The sequence below is a fragment of the Phyllobates terribilis genome, unplaced genomic scaffold (genome assembly GCF_046119375.1).
Source record: "Phyllobates terribilis strain yellow unplaced genomic scaffold, ASM4611937v1 Scaffold_1__5_contigs__length_1240528914, whole genome shotgun sequence".
Taxonomy (NCBI): domain Eukaryota; kingdom Metazoa; phylum Chordata; class Amphibia; order Anura; family Dendrobatidae; genus Phyllobates; species Phyllobates terribilis.
Window position 1 is genome coordinate 498,947,958 of NW_027362761.1, and position 20,221 is coordinate 498,968,178.

The window sequence follows — 20,221 nt, forward strand, 5'->3', positions numbered from 1 at the left end:
GACAGATGAGTCCAAGGACGCTCCGGGATCTTCAAAGGTAAGAGGGCCCCAGACGGACGGGTATGTGAGGTCTTAGAGCGCGCACAAACCCCACAGGACGCGACAAAAGTTACCACCTCCTTATGTAAGTTAGGCCACCAAAACCGACGCGAGAGGAGATCCACAGTTGCTTTACTCCCCGGGTGTCCTGCCAAAACTGAGTTATGGTGTGCCTCGATCACCTTTTGTCGCAACTGATCTGGAACAAACAGTCTCCCCGGAGGTCCAACAGGGGCGTCCCCCTGAGCCTCCAATACCTCCTCCTCCAGCTCAGAGCATACTGCCGAAACCACCACCCCCTCCTGAAGGATAGGAATCGGGTCGTCCGTATTCCCGGCCCCAGGGAAACTGCGAGATAAGGCATCCGCCTTTACATTTTATGACCCAGGACGATATGTAACGACAAAATTAAACCTGGTAAAAAACAATGACCACCTAGCTTGTCTGGGATTCAGACGTTTCGCGGACTCCAGATATAGCAGGTTCTTGTGATCGGTGATGACGGTGACCGGATGGACTGCCCCCTCCAAAAAATGGCGCCACTCCTCAAAAGCTAACTTAATGGCCAAGAGTTCCCTATTGCCGACATCGTAATTCCTCTCAGCGGACGACAATTTTTTAGAGAAAAAGGCGCACGGATGCCACTTACCAGGGGACGAACCTTGTGACAATACTGCTCCCACCCCTACCTCGGAAGCGTCTACCTCTACAATGAATGGCTGTGACGCATCAGGTTGAATGAGTATGGGTGCCGAGGCAAAACATTTTTTCAAGCAGGAGAATGCTTGACAAGCCTTGTCAGACCACCTAGAAAAATCCGTCCCCTTTTTAGTCATGTCTGTGAGAGGCTTAACCATGGACGAGAAATTACGAATGAACTTCCGGTAATAATTAGCAAACCCCAGGAAACGTTGTAGTGCCTTAAGATTCTCTGGCCGATCCCACTCAAGAACTGCCCGCACTTTCCCAGGGTCCATACGAAAACCGGACGCTGAAACCAGGAAGCCTAAAAACTGGAGTTCCTGTACGGCGAACACACACTTTTCCCATTTGGCATACAGTTTATTATCCCGCAAGATTCTGTAACACCTGCCTAACATGCTCCTGATGAGACACCAGATCCGGCGAGTAAATTAAGATATCATCCAGATATATGACAACAAACTGTCCCACCAGGCGGCGAAAAATGTCATTAACAAAGTGTTGGAACACCGCCGGGGCATTAGTCAGACCGAATGGCATGACAAGGTTCTCATAATGCCCCTCCGGAGTGTTAAACGCCGTCTTCCACTCATCCCCCTCCTTCATCCTAATCAGATTGTACGCCCCCCTGAGATCCAACTTAGAGAACCATTTGGCGCCCACGATCTGATTAAAGAGATCGGGAATAAGTGGGAGTGGATACGGATCTCGGACCGTAATCCGATTAAGTTCACGGAAATCCAGGCAAGGGCGTAGGCCTCCATCTTTCTTCTTAACAAAGAAGAACCCCGCAGCCACCGGTGAAGATGAAGGTCTAATATGCCCCTTAGCCAGACTTTCTGAAATATAATCCTTCATGGCCTGCCTCTCAGGACCAGAAAGGTTATACAACCTAGCTTTAGGTAACTTGGCCTCAGGGAGCAGTTTTACAGAACAGTCATACTCGCGATGAGGAGGTAGTTCCTGACACCCTTTCTCCGAGCATACATCCTCAAAGTCCGCCAGAAATGGAGGTAAGACCCAAGGAGTAACCGCACCGATGACCGTGTTCATGCAGTTTTTATTACAGAATTTACTCCATTGGCTTATCTCTCTGGTTTGCCAATTAATAACCGGGTTATGCTTAGTTAACCAAGGAAGGCCCAACACTATAGGAGTGGGAAGACCCTCCAACATGTAGCAAGACAACAGTTCTTTATGTATCGCCCCCACTTGAAGTTTTACGTCATGCACAGCTTGCAAAAAACTTCCCTGACCGAGAGGCCTGGCATCGATCGAGAATATGGGGATGGGTTTAGCCAACTCACTCAATCGCATACCTTGAACCCGGGCAAACCGAGCATCAACCAGATTAGCCCCGGCCCCACTATCCAGAAGAACAGATATCCTCTCAGTTCTCGTACCCACCACCACCTCCGCCGGTACGAGAAACTGAGACGAACCTAGGGACGAAATACCTACTCCCAGATTGCCGTCCACCACACAACCTGGGATCAACAGTTTTCCGACGACTCTTCACTCTGCAAGGGACGGGATGGACACCCCCCAATAAAATGTCCCTTTCTCCCGCAGAAGAAACACCTTCCTGTCTTATGGCGCACCACCGGTCCCCTCCCCCGAAATGATGTCCCTCCTAATTGCATAGGCTCCTCTGGACTGACCAGGGGAACCACCATATGAGGGGACCTTGTAGGAGGTGGAGTCATCACAGGGGGTCGAGTTATCCCGCACCTCTCCCGAAGCCGTCTGTCAACGCGAATAGCCAGGGCCATAGCGGCTTCCAGTGACACATCCTGTAATTTGTCGGATAAACCTTGACAAAACTGGCTCCTAAGAGCCGGGTCATTCCACTGGGTGTCCGTGGCCCACCTACGGAACTCCGAACAGAATTCCTCCGCCGGACGATCTCCCTGCTGGATCCTACGTAACTTAGACTCAGCAAGGGAGATCCGATCTGGGTCATCATATACGAGTCCCAGAGCAGCGAAAAACCTATCCACTGACTGGAGAGCCGGGGAGCCCGGGGGAAGAGAGAACGCCCAAGATTGTGGGTCCCCTTGTAGGAGCGAGATGACAATTCCCACCCTTTGTTCTTCACTCCCCGATGACCGAGGCCGCAGCCGAAAGTACAATTTGCATGCCTCCCGGAAAACAAAAAACTTGTCCCGCCCCCCAGTGAACCTGTCAGGGAGAGCTACTTTAGGTTCTGGTCCGGCTTGCTCCTGAGGATGCAAAACCTTGGACCTAACGTCCGCCAGCTCCATGGACAAACTCTGCAACTGCCGAGCTAGACCGGCTACTGGATCCATGGTAGCTGGAGAAAAACTAAGTGGGTCGGTGAAAATGTCACGCTGTCTCTGTATACTGGAGGTAGGGGGCCTAAGCTGACCCTAAGCTGGGGCCCTGACTAATCCCTCAACCTGGAGGTACTGTTAAAGGTACAGAGGTCCAGGCCGCCAGCGTAACCCCTACCTCCTGAGGATCCCTGCACCTAAGTAATCTAGTCCTGAGAAGGACCCCGATCACAACAAAAGAGGACAAGTAATAATATGCCCACACACAGTACTTAGACGAACGAGACAGTACAAGGGAAAAACCAAAACCACCTTGCATACAAAAACTACACAACTACAACAGAGGGAACACCAACGGGAAAGGAGATAAATGATAAAGCGAGGAAGGGAAAAAACACTCCAAATACACTTATCTCAGAAACTCCAAATACCACGATCCGCTCTGTAAGTCTGTATGAAATGCTTTCACCGACACTTCCCAAACAGACCAGCAGGCATTTGAAGGAGACTCACTACAGCAGCATTGATTGCAGCTGGGCGAGGCTGGACCTCGTCTAGCACAGAGAGAGAGAGAATTAACTCCCTCACTGCCGAAAACACAAAGCACCAAAAAGTCAGCTGCGAGAAGTCAGGCTGTGTAATCGTGACGATCTTCGTGGCGACACACCCGTGACAGGTACCATCATTTCTGTCCAGGCCTATTTCATGAGTTCATTTTTTTTTAAATTCTGTGGAAGCAGTGTTGAAAAGCAATGTCTGACTTGCATTTTTTAATTTTCATAGATTTTTCATTTATTATTACTTTTGTCAGATTCAAGTTATTTCTGTGACCATTGTGGGTTTTTCTTTCATTAAACGAGGGGTACCAACAATTTTGACCACAAGTGTATATATATATCCATCTGAACTAACAGTCCTTCTGAGGACTAATCCAGCCGCATATAATCAGTGCTAGGCAGGAGTTAGGCAGGCAGGCAGGGTATGGGACAGACTGCAATGTATGATACAGCACAAGAGGGCCCATTGAACGTCCTGTCTGCTGCTGCTGTAATAATTACAGATATTTGTAGACCTAGCCCCAGATATCAGGGGCCAGGGCCAATTTTTTTTTTACCTTAATCCTGGTTATTTGCTTAAAAAGCAACCCAGAGTACACCATTTTTCTGCTCCATTTGCTTGTTCTCACTGCAGAATAAAGTCAGATCTGTTCCACATTTCAGTGATAAAAATCCATAAATTTGAACTGAACGTGGAAAATATTGGCCTCCTTTTCCATTCTGTTGCAGTGTGTCGATCAAGCTATTCACACTAGGTGTCTGTGCGGAATAGTATTAGTAAATTACAGGCCTGCTATTTAAAACCATGGTTCTCTGTCAGACATATCACCTATAAGAGTGTTCCAAAATCAGACATTTCTTCCATTTTCATTTCGTTGCAGTGTGTCGGTCAAGCTATTCACACTAGGTCTCTGTGTAGAATAATATTATTAAATTACAGGCCTGCTATTTAAAACCGTGGTTCTCTGTCAGACATATCACCTATAAGACTGTCCCAAAATCAGACATTTCTTCCATTTTCATTTAGTTGCTGTGTGTCGGTCAAGTTATTCACACTAGGTCTCTGTGTAGAATAATATTAGTAAATTACAGGCCTGCTATTTAAAATTGTGGTTCTCTGTTAGACGTATCACATATAACTGCGTTCCAAAATCAGCCATTTCTCGTGAACGTGGAAAATATTGTCCTCCATGAAAAATGGGCAAGGTGCATGGCAAGGGACATGCAGAGGCCTAGGACGTGGCCGTGGGCAAGCTGAAATTGTGCCACAACAAATATCCACATCTTGTCGCTCAGCCTTCATGTCCCAATTACTAGGGGACCGCAGTACACCACTATTGAACCCAGAGCAGTGTCAAAAGATTGTTGGTTGGATAGCAGATAAAGCTTCCAGTCACTTTGCCACCACCACCACCCTGTCTTCCACATGGTCAAGTCTCAGTAGCCGTGAGTCTGGACCGCGTATTCTTCACCCTGATCCTCCTTCCTCCCACCATGCCGAGTGCCTGGAGACAACTGATCCCACACTTGGACACTCAGAGGAGAACACGTGTAGCGATGCCCAAATATTGGAGCAGCCACGGTCACACGAAGGCGACGGTGGGAAAGTGCAATTACTGTCGCAAGAGGTGGATGATGATAATGATGAGACACAATTGCCAGAAGGTCAGGAGGAGGACCAGGGTGCGGAATTGGAAGATGAGGTGGTGGATGATATAGTAACTGACCCAACCTGGCAGGGGGACATACAGAGCTAGGACAGCAGCACACAAGGGGAGGGAGGCGTAGCACCACAACATGCAGGAAGAAGCAGTGTGGTGGCCACAGACACAAGGCGTGAGAGCGTACCTCGTAACACCAACACGACGGAAGTTGCCAGTACAACTGTTAGGTCTTCCCGAGTCTGGTTATTTTTTAAAGACTCTGCAGATATCCTCAAAAAGGCCATTTGCTGCACCTGCCATGCCAGCATCAGCAGGGGTAGCAAAACTAGTAGCCTGACCACCACCAGCATGATCAGGCGCATGGCAACAAAGCCCCCGACTAAGTGGGCCAAACCCCAGGGTCCAGCAACTGTGTCTGAAGGTGACACCACTGTTTGTTCTGCTGTTGTGCGTGCATGCCAATCCCCTGTCCATGGCGCATGCCAAGATGCCTCCCGCCCTGCACCTGTCATTCAACACTCTCAACTAGCACCATCAGCAAGCACGTCCTTGTCCCAGCGCAGCGTTCAGTTGTCACAACCCCAGTCCTTGGAACGTAAGTGCAAATACGCATCCAACACCCACAGGCCACTACTAAATTCACACATTTCGCGAATGATTGCACTCAAAATGTTGGCTTTTAGGCTCATGGAGACGGAAGCTTTCCGCAACCTGATGGTGGCGGTCATCCCTCGCTACTCGGTCCCCAACCATCACTATTTCTCCCGGTGTGCCATCCCCGCATTACACAAGCACGTGTCCCACAACATTAGATGTGCCCCCAACAACGCAGTTACTGGGAAAGTACACCTAACCACGGACACGTGGACAAGTGCTTGTGGGCAGGGATGGTACATCTCGTTGTCAGCACACTGGGTTAATATAGTGGAAGCCGGGACCCAGTCGGACCGTGGGACTGAACACGTCCTCCCAACTCCGAGGATTGCGGTCTCTGGGTCAATCAGGATTGCCCCCACATTCTACAGCTCCTGTACCTCCTCCTCCTCCTCCTCTTCAGCCTCCATCTCCAAAATGACCACATCAGTCACAAGCTGGAAGCACTGCAGCACTGCCTCGGCCAAGCGGCAACAGGCTTTGCTGAAGCTAATATGCTTAGATGACAAACCGCACAATGCTGAAGAGTTGTGGACAGCTCTGAAAGAGCAGGCAGATGTGTGGCTGACACCGCTGAGGCTACAGCCAGGCATGGTCGTGTGTGACAATGGCTGGAATCTGGTGGCGGCTCTGAGGCGAGGCGAGCTCACACACGTACCATGCCTGGCCCATGTGCTTAACCTCATGGTTCAGCTGTTTCTCAAAACCTTCCTGGATCTGTCAGATCTGCTTGTCAAAGTACACTGCCTGTGTGCCCATTTTAGAAAGACAGCTCCAGCTCCCGCCGCCCTTGCCGTGCTTCAGCAGCGTTTGCAGCTTCCAGCTCACTTACTGATCTGCGATGTCCCCACGTGTTGGAACTCTACATTGCAGATGTTGGGAAGGATTTATGAACAGAAGAGGGCAGTTTTTGACTACCAGCATCAACAAGGCCATCTGTATTCAGTTCAGACTCCACACATAAGACCTCATGAATGGACATGGATGTCAGACATATGTACCATCCTCCAAAACTTTGAGAACTCCACCAAGATGGTGAACGGCGATGACGCCATAATTAGCATCACCATCCCACTTCTCTGTCTTCTGAAACGCTGTCTGCTCACAATTAAAGAGGATGCATTGCAGGCTGAGCACGATGAGATGGAGCAAGGAACCATACAATGTGATTCAACACAGCCCAGCCTCATCTCATCCCAATGTGGATTGTGTGACAATGAGGAAGAGGAGGAGAAGGAAGAACAAGAGCTAGTTTCCTGCACTATAGACGATACTACCTGCACAACTGTCATACCGTTTGTTCAGCGTGGATGGCCTGAGGACAGGGAGGAGGAGGAAGAGAAGGAGGAGAGCATGGTCAGTCGTTCTCTTGGTGAGGACACCGAAGTCTTGCCTCTTTGCAATCTGGCACACATGGCTGAGTTTATGTTACGCTGCCTTTCTCGTGACCCTCGCGTTGTCCAAATTTTGGATGACAGTCATTACTGGTTGGTGACACTTCTAGACCCACGCTACAAGGAGAACTTTCTGTCTCTTATTCCCACTCAATACAGGCCTAATAAAATGGGGCAGTATGAGAAGGCCCTTGTTGTGGAATTATTGAAAAAATTCCCATCTGAAAACGCTGGTGGCAGAGGTCACAGTTCGTTGGACAACCAAGGAGTACAGGCAAGAGAGACACAACTCCAATCCAGCAAAGGCAGGGGAACACTGTCAAAGTTCTGGGAGAGTTTTCTCAGACCCTCCCATCGCACAGGCTCTGAGGCGCGGGGTACTCTCCGAATAAGGGAAATGTTTCAGAAGATGGTGAGGGAGTACCTTGCCGACCGTACCAATGTCCTCCGTTATTCCTCTGTGCCTTATAATTATTGGGTATCCAAGCTGGACACGTGACATGAACTGGCTCTCTACGCCTTGGAGGTCCTGGCCTGCTCTGCCGCTAGCATTTTGTCAGAGCGTGTTTTTAGCGCCGCTGGTGGAATTATAACCGATAGGCGCATGAGCCTATCAACTGAAAATGCTGACAGGCTGACTCTTATAAAAATGAACAAGGGCTGAATTTGGCCAGACTTCTCAACACCACCGAATGATAGCAGCATAAAATAAACTCAAAAACAGTGTCTTTTTTTGGGAGGTCTAACTCTATTCCCATGCACTTCTGTCTTCACACCCAGACATGGGTATACGCTTCCTGATTTTGTCTATTTGCTCTTGTCCTCCTCCTTCTCCACATCCTCATCCTCCACCACCATATCACCACCATATGTACCATATCAACATATCTATGTCTCTTGCAAGGGACATTGGAGTTCCTCCAATTTTTAGCATCCGTTGCTTCACTGCATAGGCAAACAGTATGGGAGACCCACTTCCTAATAAGGGGAACATTGTTTTCAGGAGGCCTTCCGACCTCTATGTCTCTTGCAAGGGGCATTGGAGTGCCTCCAAATTTTTGGCAGCCGTTGCTTCACTGCATAGGCAAACAGTATGGGAGACCCACTTCCTAATAATGGGAACATTGTTTTCAGGAGGCCTTCCGACCTCTACGTCTCTTGCAAGGGGCATTGGAGTGCCTCCAAATTTTTGCCAGTCGTTGCTTCACTGCATAGGCAAACAGTATGGGAGACCCACTTCCTAATAATGGGAACATTATTTTAAGGAGGCCCTCTGACCTCTATGTCTCTTGCAAGGGACATTGGAGTGCTTCCAAATTTTGACAGCCATTGCAGTCACTGCAAAGGCAAACAGTATGGGAGACCCTCTCCTTTCTAATGGGAACATGTCATTACTGTGGCCCAGCTCTATGTGTGTTTAAATTGTTAGTGTTTTTTTTTCTAAATTTTGGCAGCCGTTGGACTCACTGCATACCCTATAAATGACTAGCAGACCCTCTCTTTCCTAATGGGAACATGTCGTACTCGTTACTGTGTACCAGCTCTATGTGTCTTTAAATTGTTAGTGGGGTTTTTCCTAAATTTTGGCAGCTGTTGGACTCACTGCATACCCTATAACTGTATAGCAGACCCTCTCCTTTCTAATTGGAACATGTCGTTACTGTGGCCCAGCTCTATATGTCTTTAAATTGTTAGTGGGGTTTTTCCTAAATTTGGCAGCCCTTGCAGTCACAGCATGGGCATTACCACTATAGGAGACCCGCTCCTTTATAATGGGAACATTTTTTTCCCCAAATTTTTGGCAGCCCTTGCAGTCACTGCATACGCAATTACAGTATAGGAGACTCACTCGTTACAGTTCACATCAAACAGCAGCTCTGGGAAGTTACTCTGACATCCTGCAAAGAAATTCATGTAGAAACTATCTAAAAACTCACAAGTTAAATGGATGCAAGAATTGTGAAGGTGATAATAAAGAAAGGGTCCTATGCTAACATGTAAATTGGCCTGTTAAGATGTTTTTGATTGAGAAAGCTTTTGAGTTCAGTAAATGTGATCTCTCAATGCTGAAAATTCAACAAATTACCATTTTAAGATTTTTACAACCTATAAAATGTTTGGAAACTCTATTATGTATAATATTTTGGAACAGTGCATTTTGAGGGTTTTTTTAGTTTGGAAAAAAAGCCTGTTCTCATTGAGAGGTTTGTCCAATAAAGTGTGATTTATCCTCTAGTGGTTGATTATTTCAACATTATATTGACTCATTTGCATTGACCATTTAGGAAAATTAGTGAAAAATAGCACTTGCATAATAATTAGTAACGCGGTGTACAGTAGGTTTTTAATTAAAGCTTTTAAAGGACCAGTGCCTTTCAAGAACCCTTGATTCCAGTCAATAGTAGCATATTCTAGGCTTTATTGGTGACTTCCTTATACCGCTGTGGCCTGAGCAATATACAGTAGTTGATAGTCTACTATGGTGTGTTGTTTCTACTTATTACAGTTACGACTTGGCTTCTTTTCCCCATCTTGTTTTGTCTTCTGCCTGCCCTGATCTATTCTTCCAACAAACTATCCCCAAAAATGTATGCTTATGACTAAATTGTCCATTAAAGAGATGCCTGTGAAGGATAACATACCATAATCTACTTTATTTTTCCATACTTTTTTTTTCTGCAGTATACTGCATTGGACTTGTCAGGTTTCTGCCTATAGAACTCAGCCAGCTCTTAAAACTATATTTTCTCTGACATTATACAGCATTTCAGGAAAAAAAAAAATCGCACCTGGCCCATGATTTGGGCAGCGTGAATCTAATGACAGATTCCCTTTAACCATAAGTGTCTTGGTGGAGCCACATGTTCAGTGAGCTGCTGTTACAATAGAAAATAAAATGAAATAATAATAAAATGCTGCTGGAGTTAATATATAATTCTCATTATGGTCATGTTGATATCATTTGTTTCCTATGTATTTCTTGTCCAGCTCCTTCCACCCCAGTGATTAAAGCTGAGGAGTGTACTGTCTGCTGGGACACGGCGGTGATCAGATGGAGCACATCACATCATGAATCCACGGAGTCGTTCACACTGGAATGGTGCAAACAGTACTCATCAGAGGGAGAGGGGCTCAGGTAAGCATTCATAGTACATCTACTATAGGGGATTATTAAGTCTGCAGTTAGTTGTTCCTTTTATCCCTAAGGCCACAATGAGCTTTTGGTGAGTTTATGATTTTGTAGATTTTGCTTTTTTTTTAATGCGTTTTTATCTAGTTTTTGCAGGTGCATTTTTTTTGTCTTTTTTTGGGTTTGTCATGTTTTAAATAAAGCTGCTTTGTTTTTGATATTTCCTGGCATTTGACTTTGACGAAACTTTATTGATAGAGTCATGTGCGAATTACATGCGGTTTTCGTGCGTTTCTGAAGCATAAAAAGTACATGTGCATTTTTTACCTGCAGACTTTCCGCATGTAATGCAAGTCTATGAAAAAAATCTGCACATAAAACTCAGCGTACCCGCAAGAGAAATTGACATGTTACAGACCTGAAACACGCACCGCAGATCAGTTTACGCAGCGTTAGGCTGTGTGCCCACTATGCGTTTTTCAAGCGTTTTTGCCACGGAATTTCCATAGTGAAAACGCTTGGTAATACGTGCCCCACGGTCCCCAATGATAATCTGCATGTGCTGTGCACATGCTGCGCAAATTTCCGCTGCGGATTATCATTGCGTAAAACTACGCAGCAGGTCCATTAATTTTGCGGACACGCAGTGACGCGCCCCCTGGGCCAGTGTTGTTGGGGGATACCCGGAGCCGGATCAGATGGGGGTTGTAGTCTCCGAGTGGCTGTGACCCGGTCCGTGCCCAGGGTGTCAAGCTCAGTGTGTGGCAGTCCTTACTGATGTTACTAAAGTTCTTTATGTCGACTACGCCACCCGTTGAATTGCGGTCACTACGGCCGCCGCTGCAGCAGGGTCCGCTGAGGCTGATGGTGTTTGTGCAGCTTAGGTGGTATAACCCCCAACGGGAAGGGTATAGCCTCAGGGGGTCAGGTGCAGAGGATGGTGGTTGTGGAAGTGCAGGGAAGATGGTAATGAGAGTCAGAGTCGGGTTGTGCAGTTCAGGGTTCTTTACTTACTGCTGTTCTTGTACCGGTCACTCCGGCCTTGAGTGACCACCCGAGCCGTGCTGCGTCCACCAGGTCCTGGACTCGGCCAACCCCCAAGTAGTTCTGGAGCGTGGTTCTGAGCTCCCTTTCTGTCCTGTCCTCGTCTCTGGCCTTCCCCACCAGGGATCCACCTATGTCCGGCTCCCTCGGGCCTCTTGTTGGCGAACCCTTGCCTCTGGGTTCCCTGACCCTATGCGTGGTCTGCCTTCCGGGTGGATATAGTGGGTGGCCGTGGCAGATGCTGCCCACGGCCTCCGGTCTCTGGCTGAGGTATGCTGTAGCCCCCACCAGTTTGGGATCCGGTACCCTGTTGCCAACTCTTCACCCTGTGGTTGTATTTGGGCTCTCAGAGTTCCTTCTTTCTCCCCCTCTGGGTCTTTCGTTCTCTCCTCTCTCACTCTGGGCCTGGGGCTGCTCTGCTCCTCTGCTTTCTTCCACTGCTCTGCAAAGTCTTCACTACAACAGGCTGACTGGCTGCTGTCTGCCTGTCTGACCGACTGACTGACTTCTCACAGACTGACCCTGATCTAAGATGGTGCCCACCTTATATACTCCCTCTATGTGTGAGCTCAGGTGACCAGCACCCAATGAGCTCCTAGCTTTACCCAGGCTGCTCCCCCTATCTGCCCCTACACTACTGGGATGGTCCACCCCCCTCCCACTCCAGCCAAGGACAGACTCGGTCGTACCTGCACATTTCTAAGTGGGAGTACCGTTGGTCTGCCCTCCGGAAATGGGATGTGTGTAGTGCATGCAGCCTTCTGAGCTCAGTTCCACACTCCATCCTTACCCGGGAGTGGAATATCACACCTCTGGGTTGAGGTGCAATACCCCTGTAGCAGCCGAATCTTCAGGGTGCTACATTCCCCCCTGGTAAATCACAGCACATCCTCGGGCTGTAAGACATAAAAACATCCAAACATACAATTTTTTTTTTTTATATAAACATAATAAAACATATAAAACAACATATATTAGCAGCATCATAAAACTTTTCATATTAAACTTTCTCGTAGTCGTTTCTTGCTCCTAGCTCCTCCGGTCACGGTGCAACTTGTGACCGGGTAAAGTGCGACAGTCTCTCTTGGAATCAAACAGTTTCCTATAAAACCGGTAGGGGGCGCTTTAGGAAGCGCAACTATATACAAGGGGATATGGCCGCTCTCAGTCCTCGGCCAGGTATTAGGGAGGATTGACCGTTCTCAGTCCTCGGTCAGTGGGAATAGGGACACACGGGTTAACAGTTCAGTTCTCTGGTCCCAACGGGGACTATATTAGCAGCAACGGTTCACTGTGCCCCGACGGGCAACTATATACAGTCTCTACACTACCGTACTCAACGACGGCGTCCTCCTGCTCTTTCTTTGTGATTGGTTCCAGGTTCTGGTTCAGACCTGTCCGGGTCCTCTTGCTCCTCCTCACACCGCAGCTCCTCCTCCGTCAGGCGATGCACATGGAGGGCGTAGGGTCCTTTGGCACACTTGTGCCGGGTGAAGGTGACCTCGTCCCCTAAATACAGGTCACGTCCTCTGTGTCCCTCCGGTAGGTGGGACTCAACGTCTCTTCTTGTCACGAAGACGTCGCCTGGGGTGCGGTGATCCCTGATGAAACCCCACCCATGCTGCAGATTGAACTTTATCACAGTCCCGATGGTACGGGGACCATGCGCTGCACGGGGGTTTCTCCTGGTCCGGCTCTTCTGCTCCGCGCTCCTTATTTGGGCTTGTTGTTCCCGGACCCGCCTCTCTCTCCGCTCCCTCTCAAAGACCTCGAGCTGCTGGCGGCAGCACTCTGCACGCTCCGCTGCGGCTGCCCGAGTCTCCTGAGTGAACCCCATGAGGTCTTCTCCAGTGGGATCCCACTCAAACTGGGTCTCTTCTAGCGGGGGCGAGATCCTCTTCATGGGCTTTGGAGCCGGGATCAGGGGTTCGCACATGGCCCTTGCTTTTTGCAGCTCCAGCTGGAAGTATTCCTGGGGCCATACGAAGGGCTGCCCATCCGGGCACGTATGCTGGGCGAACAGGTCCTCACCCAGTTGCGGCACTCTTGATGTTACGGGCGCTGTGGTGGTAGCGGCGCCCGGGTTGCCCAAGCCTTGCGACCAGGCTTGGGGCACTTTGAAAGTAAAGGGCACCGTAAGGACGGCGGCGCCCTGTGTTACTTGGCCCTGCGACCAGGCCGGTGGCTCCGCGGAGGTAGGGGGCGCTGTTGGTATTGCGGCGCCCGGGGGTACTAGGCCTTGCGACCAGGCCGATGGTACTTCCTGCTTGGTCACGCTCGGGGTCGAGGCGTGTGACGTCACAGGGGTCGCGGCTCCCATTTGAGGCCTAGTCTGCGGCGGTGACGTTGCAGCGACGGGCACGGCAGGGGGTACTTCGGGCTCTGCGACGGGGAGCTGGGGCAGGTACGCGGTTTCCCGGTTTGGGGTAGAGACGTCCCCTTTACCTGCCTCCTTTCGTTCGGCTCCCTTCTCGGCGCCGTCTCCGGCCTTCAGTCCTCCTGCGCCATCCTCAGAGGCGGTCTGTCTCCTCGTCTCGGGTGGCGTGCTCCGCTGACGGGTTCTTGTCTGCTGGGCCATCTCACGGCTCCATTCTGCTAACGTCTCTCGCTGCACCCGGGCCATCCTCCGTGCGAGGCCCTCCAGCGCAGTCTGTGCACACTCCCGATCTCGGGGGAGCTGTGCCAAGACCTCCACTAAGCCTAGTGGGGTCGTTGCTTCTAGCAGGCTCCTGACCAACGGGTCGGTGCTGCTCTGCTCTCCTCCCGTTGTCTCCAGCAGGCCTTCTGGAGTGGCGACCGGCAACAGGCTCCTGACCACTGGGTCGGTGCTGCCTGGAGTGGCGGCCCGCATCAGGCTCCTGACCACTGGGTCGGTGCTGCCTGGCTCTCCCTCCATCTCCGGGTGTGCTTTCTCTGGACTCTCTTCCAGACGTCTTGTCTCCGGGTGCGCTCTCTCCAGACTGCTCCAAGCTGCACCCATCTTTGTTCTCTTCTTCTGTCTCCGCCCACATCGAGGGTGGTCCCGGGGCAACTTCAGTTCCAGGGGCAGTTCTCTCACGCTGATGGACACTTCCAGCATCACAGTCTCTGTTGGTGGGCGCGGTTTCCGCTTTTGGCGCCATTCTTCGACCTGGCCCACGATGGGAGGTGGCCTCTTGCCACCCTCTGGCACGCCCATAATGGCGTCCGCTCTTCCAAGGCGGGAAATCTTTGGAAATGGCGGGAATCGTCTCCCAGTGGCGGGAAACTCCATGGATGGCGGGAAAAAGCTGCAAATGGCGGACAACCGTCGGGAAACGACCTGTGATGGGGCCCGATGGCGGGGACCCTCCGGAACCGGCGGGAGACTTCTTTTTAAGGTAACGGTGTACTTTTCTTCAGGCACGCAGTACCCGGTTGCTGCGGGCACGTTATCCTGCCGACTACGCCAAAGTTGACGCGCCCCCTGGGCCAGTGTTGTTGGGGGATACCCGGAGCCGGATCAGATGGGGGTTGTAGTCTCCGAGTGGCTGTGACCCGGTCCGTGCCCAGGGTGTCAAGCTCAGTGTGTGGCAGTCCTTACTGATGTTACTAAAGTTCTTTATGTCGACTACGCCACCCGTTGAATTGCGGTCACTACGGCCGCCGCTGCAGCAGGGTCCGCTGAGGCTGATGGTGTTTGTGCAGCTTAGGTGGTATAACCCCCAACGGGAAGGGTATAGCCTCAGGGGGTCAGGTGCAGAGGATGGTGGTTGTGGAAGTGCAGGGAAGATGGTAATGAGAGTCAGAGTCGGGTTGTGCAGTTCAGGGTTCTTTACTTACTGCTGTTCTTGTACCGGTCACTCCGGCCTTGAGTGACCACCCGAGCCGTGCTGCGTCCACCAGGTCCTGGACTCGGCCAACCCCCAAGTAGTTCTGGAGCGTGGTTCTGAGCTCCCTTTCTGTCCTGTCCTCGTCTCTGGCCTTCCCCACCAGGGATCCACCTATGTCCGGCTCCCTCGGGCCTCTTGTTGGCGAACCCTTGCCTCTGGGTTCCCTGACCCTATGCGTGGTCTGCCTTCCGGGTGGATATAGTGGGTGGCCGTGGCAGATGCTGCCCACAGCCTCCGGTCTCTGGCTGAGGTATGCTGTAGCCCCCACCAGTTTGGGATCCGGTACCCTGTTGCCAACTCTTCACCCTGTGGTTGTATTTGGGCTCTCAGAGTTCCTTCTTTCTCCCCTTCTGGGTCTTTCGTTCTCTCCTCTCTCACTCTGGGCCTGGGGCTGCTCTGCTCCTCTGCTTTCTTCCACTGCTCTGCAAAGTCTTCACTACAACAGGCTGACTGGCTGCTGTCTGCCTGTCTGACCGACTGACTGACTTCTCACAGACTGACCCTGATCTAAGATGGTGCCCACCTTATATACTCCCTCTATGTGTGAGCTCAGGTGACCAGCACCCAATGAGCTCCTAGCTTTACCCAGGCTGCTCCCCCTATCTGCCCCTACACTACTGGGATGGTCCACCCCCCTCCCACTCCAGCCAAGGACAGACTCGGTCGTACCTGCACATTTCTAAGTGGGAGTACCGTTGGTCTGCCCTCCGGAAATGGGATGTGTGTAGTGCATGCAGCCTTCTGAGCTCAGTTCCACACTCCATCCTTACCCGGGAGTGGAATATCACACCTCTGGGTTGAGGTGCAATACCCCTGTAGCAGCCGAATCTTCAGGGTGCTACATTGACACGCAGCGTAATTGCCGCCATTGACTTGCATTGAATCGCATATTATCCGTGTCACCACATGTGCACAAGCGGATATTATGCGAATCTATGTGAAGATGGTACCCGAGTCTGGAGAAGAGGAGATTGTCCTCCAGACTCGGGTACCATAGTACCTGTAAAAAAAGAATTTAAAATAAAAAATAAAGATTATACTTACCTTCCGATGTCCTCCAGGTGTTTTCTCCGCTGCGTCCGGTCTGTGGTATGGGTCGCGGTGGTGTGAAAGGACCTGCCATGATGTCATTTAGTCATGTGACTGGTCACGTGACCGCTGTCACATGTGTGCACATACTGTGGGTTTTATATTTGCAGAGCAGGACAATCTCTGCAGCAGATTTATTTTGTAGTGTGTGGATCAGCTTTCTTACCATCTCAGTCAAAATGCTGGTGCTATAAAGTGCAATGGATTTTCCAAATGCAAATTCACACTGTCTCAGTCTGATGCAGACGTAACCTTTATGCATTGCGGAATTTTTGTGACTGAAGATTAATTTCATACATGGGAGTAGTGTTTTTTCAGTCTGCATTAGATAAATGCTTCAGTCACATAAATTTCTGCAGCAAATTTGATAAGCGCACATGTGTATCTTCTACTAATGATACCATTCCTTTCAGATCTGTTGCTGGAATCAAAGATCAGCAGCTGAGGGTTTCACTGCAACCAGGAGAGAACTATTTTTTCTATGTAAAAGGCGCCAACACCTTTGGGTCAAGTGAGCAAAGTGAAGCTGCTCTCATATCTACCAAAGGTAATAACTCCTGCACTGGAAGTCATTTCAATGACTTTTACCAAATTGTAAAGCAGCTTGATAACACAGTGTTTTGCATCATTTTTTTATATTTTCACATGGTTGAACATAATCATTGTGTAGATCAGGGGTCTCAAACTCGGCTGGGTATATGGGCCGCACATGGAAAAAATTTGAATTTGGGGGGCCGCATTCTTTGTTCAATGTGACATTTTTAGTGATACCATTTTTTTTTGTATACACCTTTTGAACATTTTTTCCGTGTTTATTTTTTTATAGCTTGGGTCGTTATGGATGTGGCGATAATAAACGTGCACTTTTTTGTGTTTACTTTAGTTTACATATAAAACAGCATTTTTAGTGCCCAATATTTTTTCATGCTTTATTTTTATTTTTTTGATTTTTACAATTTTGTTTCCCCCAATTGGCCACATTCAGTAATATTGTCTTACAATTAGCATCATATAGTAATAATGGCAAACATCTTGTAGCAATGTGCCCCATCCAGGTCCCCATCTTGTGGCTATGTGCCCCATCCAGGTCCCCATCCTGTGGCTATGTGCCCCATCCAGGTCCCCATCCTGTGGCTATGTGCCCCATCCAGGTCCCCATCCTGTGGCTATGTGCCCCATCCAGGTCCCCATCCTGTGGCTATGTGCCCCATCCAGGTCCCCATCCTGTGGCTATGTGCCCCATCCAGGTCCCCATCCTGTGGCTATGTGCCCCATCCAGGTCCCCATCCTGTGGCTATGTGCCCCATCCAGGTCCCCATCCTGTGGCTATGTGCCCCATCCAGGTCCCCATCTTGTGGCTATGTGCCCCATCCAGGTCCCCTCTTGTGGCTATGTGCCCCATTCAGGTCCCCTCTTGTGGCTATGTGCCCCATCCAGGTCCCCATCTTGTGGCTATGTGCCCCATCCCGGTCCCCATCTTGTGGCTATGTGCCCCATCCCAGTCCCCATCTTGTGGCTATGTGCCCCATCCCGGTCCCCATCTTGTGGCTATGTGCCCCCTGTTCTTCACACACATAAAATAGAAAAAAAAAAAGATGATTCTCACCTGTCCTCCGTTCCCTCGGCGGCCTTCCTGCAGATGTGGCCCGCAGGCACCACAGAGTCCGACCCCTTGACGATCCCGACCTGGTCCAGGAGGAGCCGCCGACAGCAGCGCTGCATTGCCGCACAGAGACTGTCTCCCAGCACAGCATTTTCAATGCCAGCCGCCGGCCAATCAGAGGCCAGCAGCTGATAGCTGCGTATGGCAATGACGTCATACTCGCTGCGCCGACACGCAGATATCAGCTGCTGGCCTTTGATTGGCCGGCGGCTGGCATTGGAAATGCAGTGCTGGGAAACAGTCTCTGTGCGGCAATGCAGCGCTGCTGTCGGTGGCTCCTCCTGGACCTGGTCGGGATCATCAAGGGGTCTGTGCCTGCGGGCCGCATAAAGCAGCCTCAGGGGCCGCATGCGGCCCGCGGGCCGCGTGTTTGAGACCCCTGGTGTAGATGGTTAAGGTGAATAACTGTCTCACAGCTAAAAATCTGCTGCTGCCATACAGAGCCCTGCCAACACTGCAATAGGGCCTATACTTGTGGCAAAGCAGAATGCACACACCCTGTATAGTGAAATTTGAAAATGTATGCCTGTTACATAAACATACTTTGAAAAACCGGCCAGATATTATGTGTTTCCACTGACTAGTCTGATGAGGCAAATGTATAGGGAGAGACCTGTCAGTAGTTGAGTGGGACATGGAGAAGCCGGCTGGGGACCTTTTAGGACTAGTCAGCGGAGAAACATTGAAACGCTGCGCCCTTTAAAGAGTACCTTCCACCAAATTTTTCATGATGAACTGGACACATGATGTAATAGTGGCTGCAGAGCAGAATACAGTACAATGTTTTTGTTTGTTTTTAATTTTGCCTATGCATTGTGGAAATATTAGCAATCAAAGTATTTGGCACCTAATGCGTTAACTTTTGTTAAGTCTACACAAACTGGTGCACTGTCAACCTTTCACAGTGGCAAAAACTGCACTAAATCATGTACATGTATTATCTATTGGGAATTTAGTGGCGGAAATGCTGCAGTTTTGCCACAGGGTTTACCTTTTAGGGTTCGCTCACATGAGTGTATAACACGGCAGAGTGCTAGCTGATGTTTTATCAGATATCACTCAGCCCAATGTTACTCTATGGGGTTCCGATTCGGCATGAGAAAACAATCGCAGCATGCTGTGAGTGGCTGAGAGCTTTGGCTCCCACCCATATAAGTCTATGGGTATATGTGAAACATTGGACCCCGCATGTGTGGCGCCCTGCTGCGCATTGGTGCCACAGATCCTAGAGGGGTGCATGGACGGATTCCTCCACAAGAGGCCCTCACAGCATACACACACCTCCACCTTCCATCTCAGACCACCAGAGGGAGCCCGGATAGGGATATAAAAAGGGAAGGTGGAGCTAGACAGTTCAGTCTGGAATCTACAGCCTGGAGTATGCAGCCAGTGAGAAAGTCAGTCCAGCCCAGACTGAGGGAGCTCAGGTTAGTGAGCCTAAGGCGTGCCAACGCCGTAAGAGCGGTGAAGAGTAGCGAGGCCTACTGCCCGTGTGAAGCCTAGCGAGGGCCCCGAGCGCGGCTGAAGGCAAGTGGAGTAAGCGAGCTACATAGGGGGCAGAGGAGCTTAGCCAGCTCACCCCACAACCATTTACCGGACACCGGGTCCGCGTCTGCAGGGATCCCTAAGGCCCAGCAGAAAACAACCGGAACCCCTGGTGAACTATATGTCCCAGGAACACCAAAAGCTGACTGTTATACCAGGGTCAGGAGTCACGGAGGCCCAAGAGACCGGGGAGTGTGATCTCCAACAGAAGGCCCTACCACCAGGTCAGCCAGTGCAAGACAGAGACCAAGTTAGGCCTAGCTCCAGGCAGGTCATAAACTTATCAGGAAAAGGCAAGAAACAGGAGGCCCCACACCCGCTCACTGGGGAGAGTCCTGATATGCACCCTTCACCCTACAGTGCCCTGGAGCGTTTCTGAAACACCACCAGTAAAGGTACTGAAGTGAACTGTTGTGAGTGTGCCTATTCTTCTTCTTCTGACCCGGCTGGGTCCCCTCTGTCCTGCATCCCTTCTCCTACGCTGCCCTGAGGCCCCACTCCACCTGTGGGGAGCCACACCAACTAAGCTGCCTGACCACCGGCCTCAGAGGACTGTAGCAGCGCTGGTGATCCTCACCACCCTTTCCCCTACACC

At 50.2% G+C, this 20,221-nt stretch overlaps 1 protein-coding gene across 2 annotated transcripts in view; it reads left to right on the forward strand.

The window, feature by feature from the left end:
• The window catches only part of CMYA5 (cardiomyopathy associated 5), a 111,127-nt gene that overhangs the window by 75,161 nt on the left and 15,745 nt on the right, over nucleotides 1–20,221 (forward strand). For both annotated transcript variants that reach the window (XM_073680190.1, XM_073680191.1), the window contains 2 exons: nucleotides 10,293–10,440; nucleotides 16,832–16,965. In XM_073680190.1, the coding sequence (XP_073536291.1) occupies nucleotides 10,293–10,440; nucleotides 16,832–16,965 (282 nt within the window). The remainder of the gene's footprint in view (nucleotides 1–10,292; nucleotides 10,441–16,831; nucleotides 16,966–20,221) is intronic.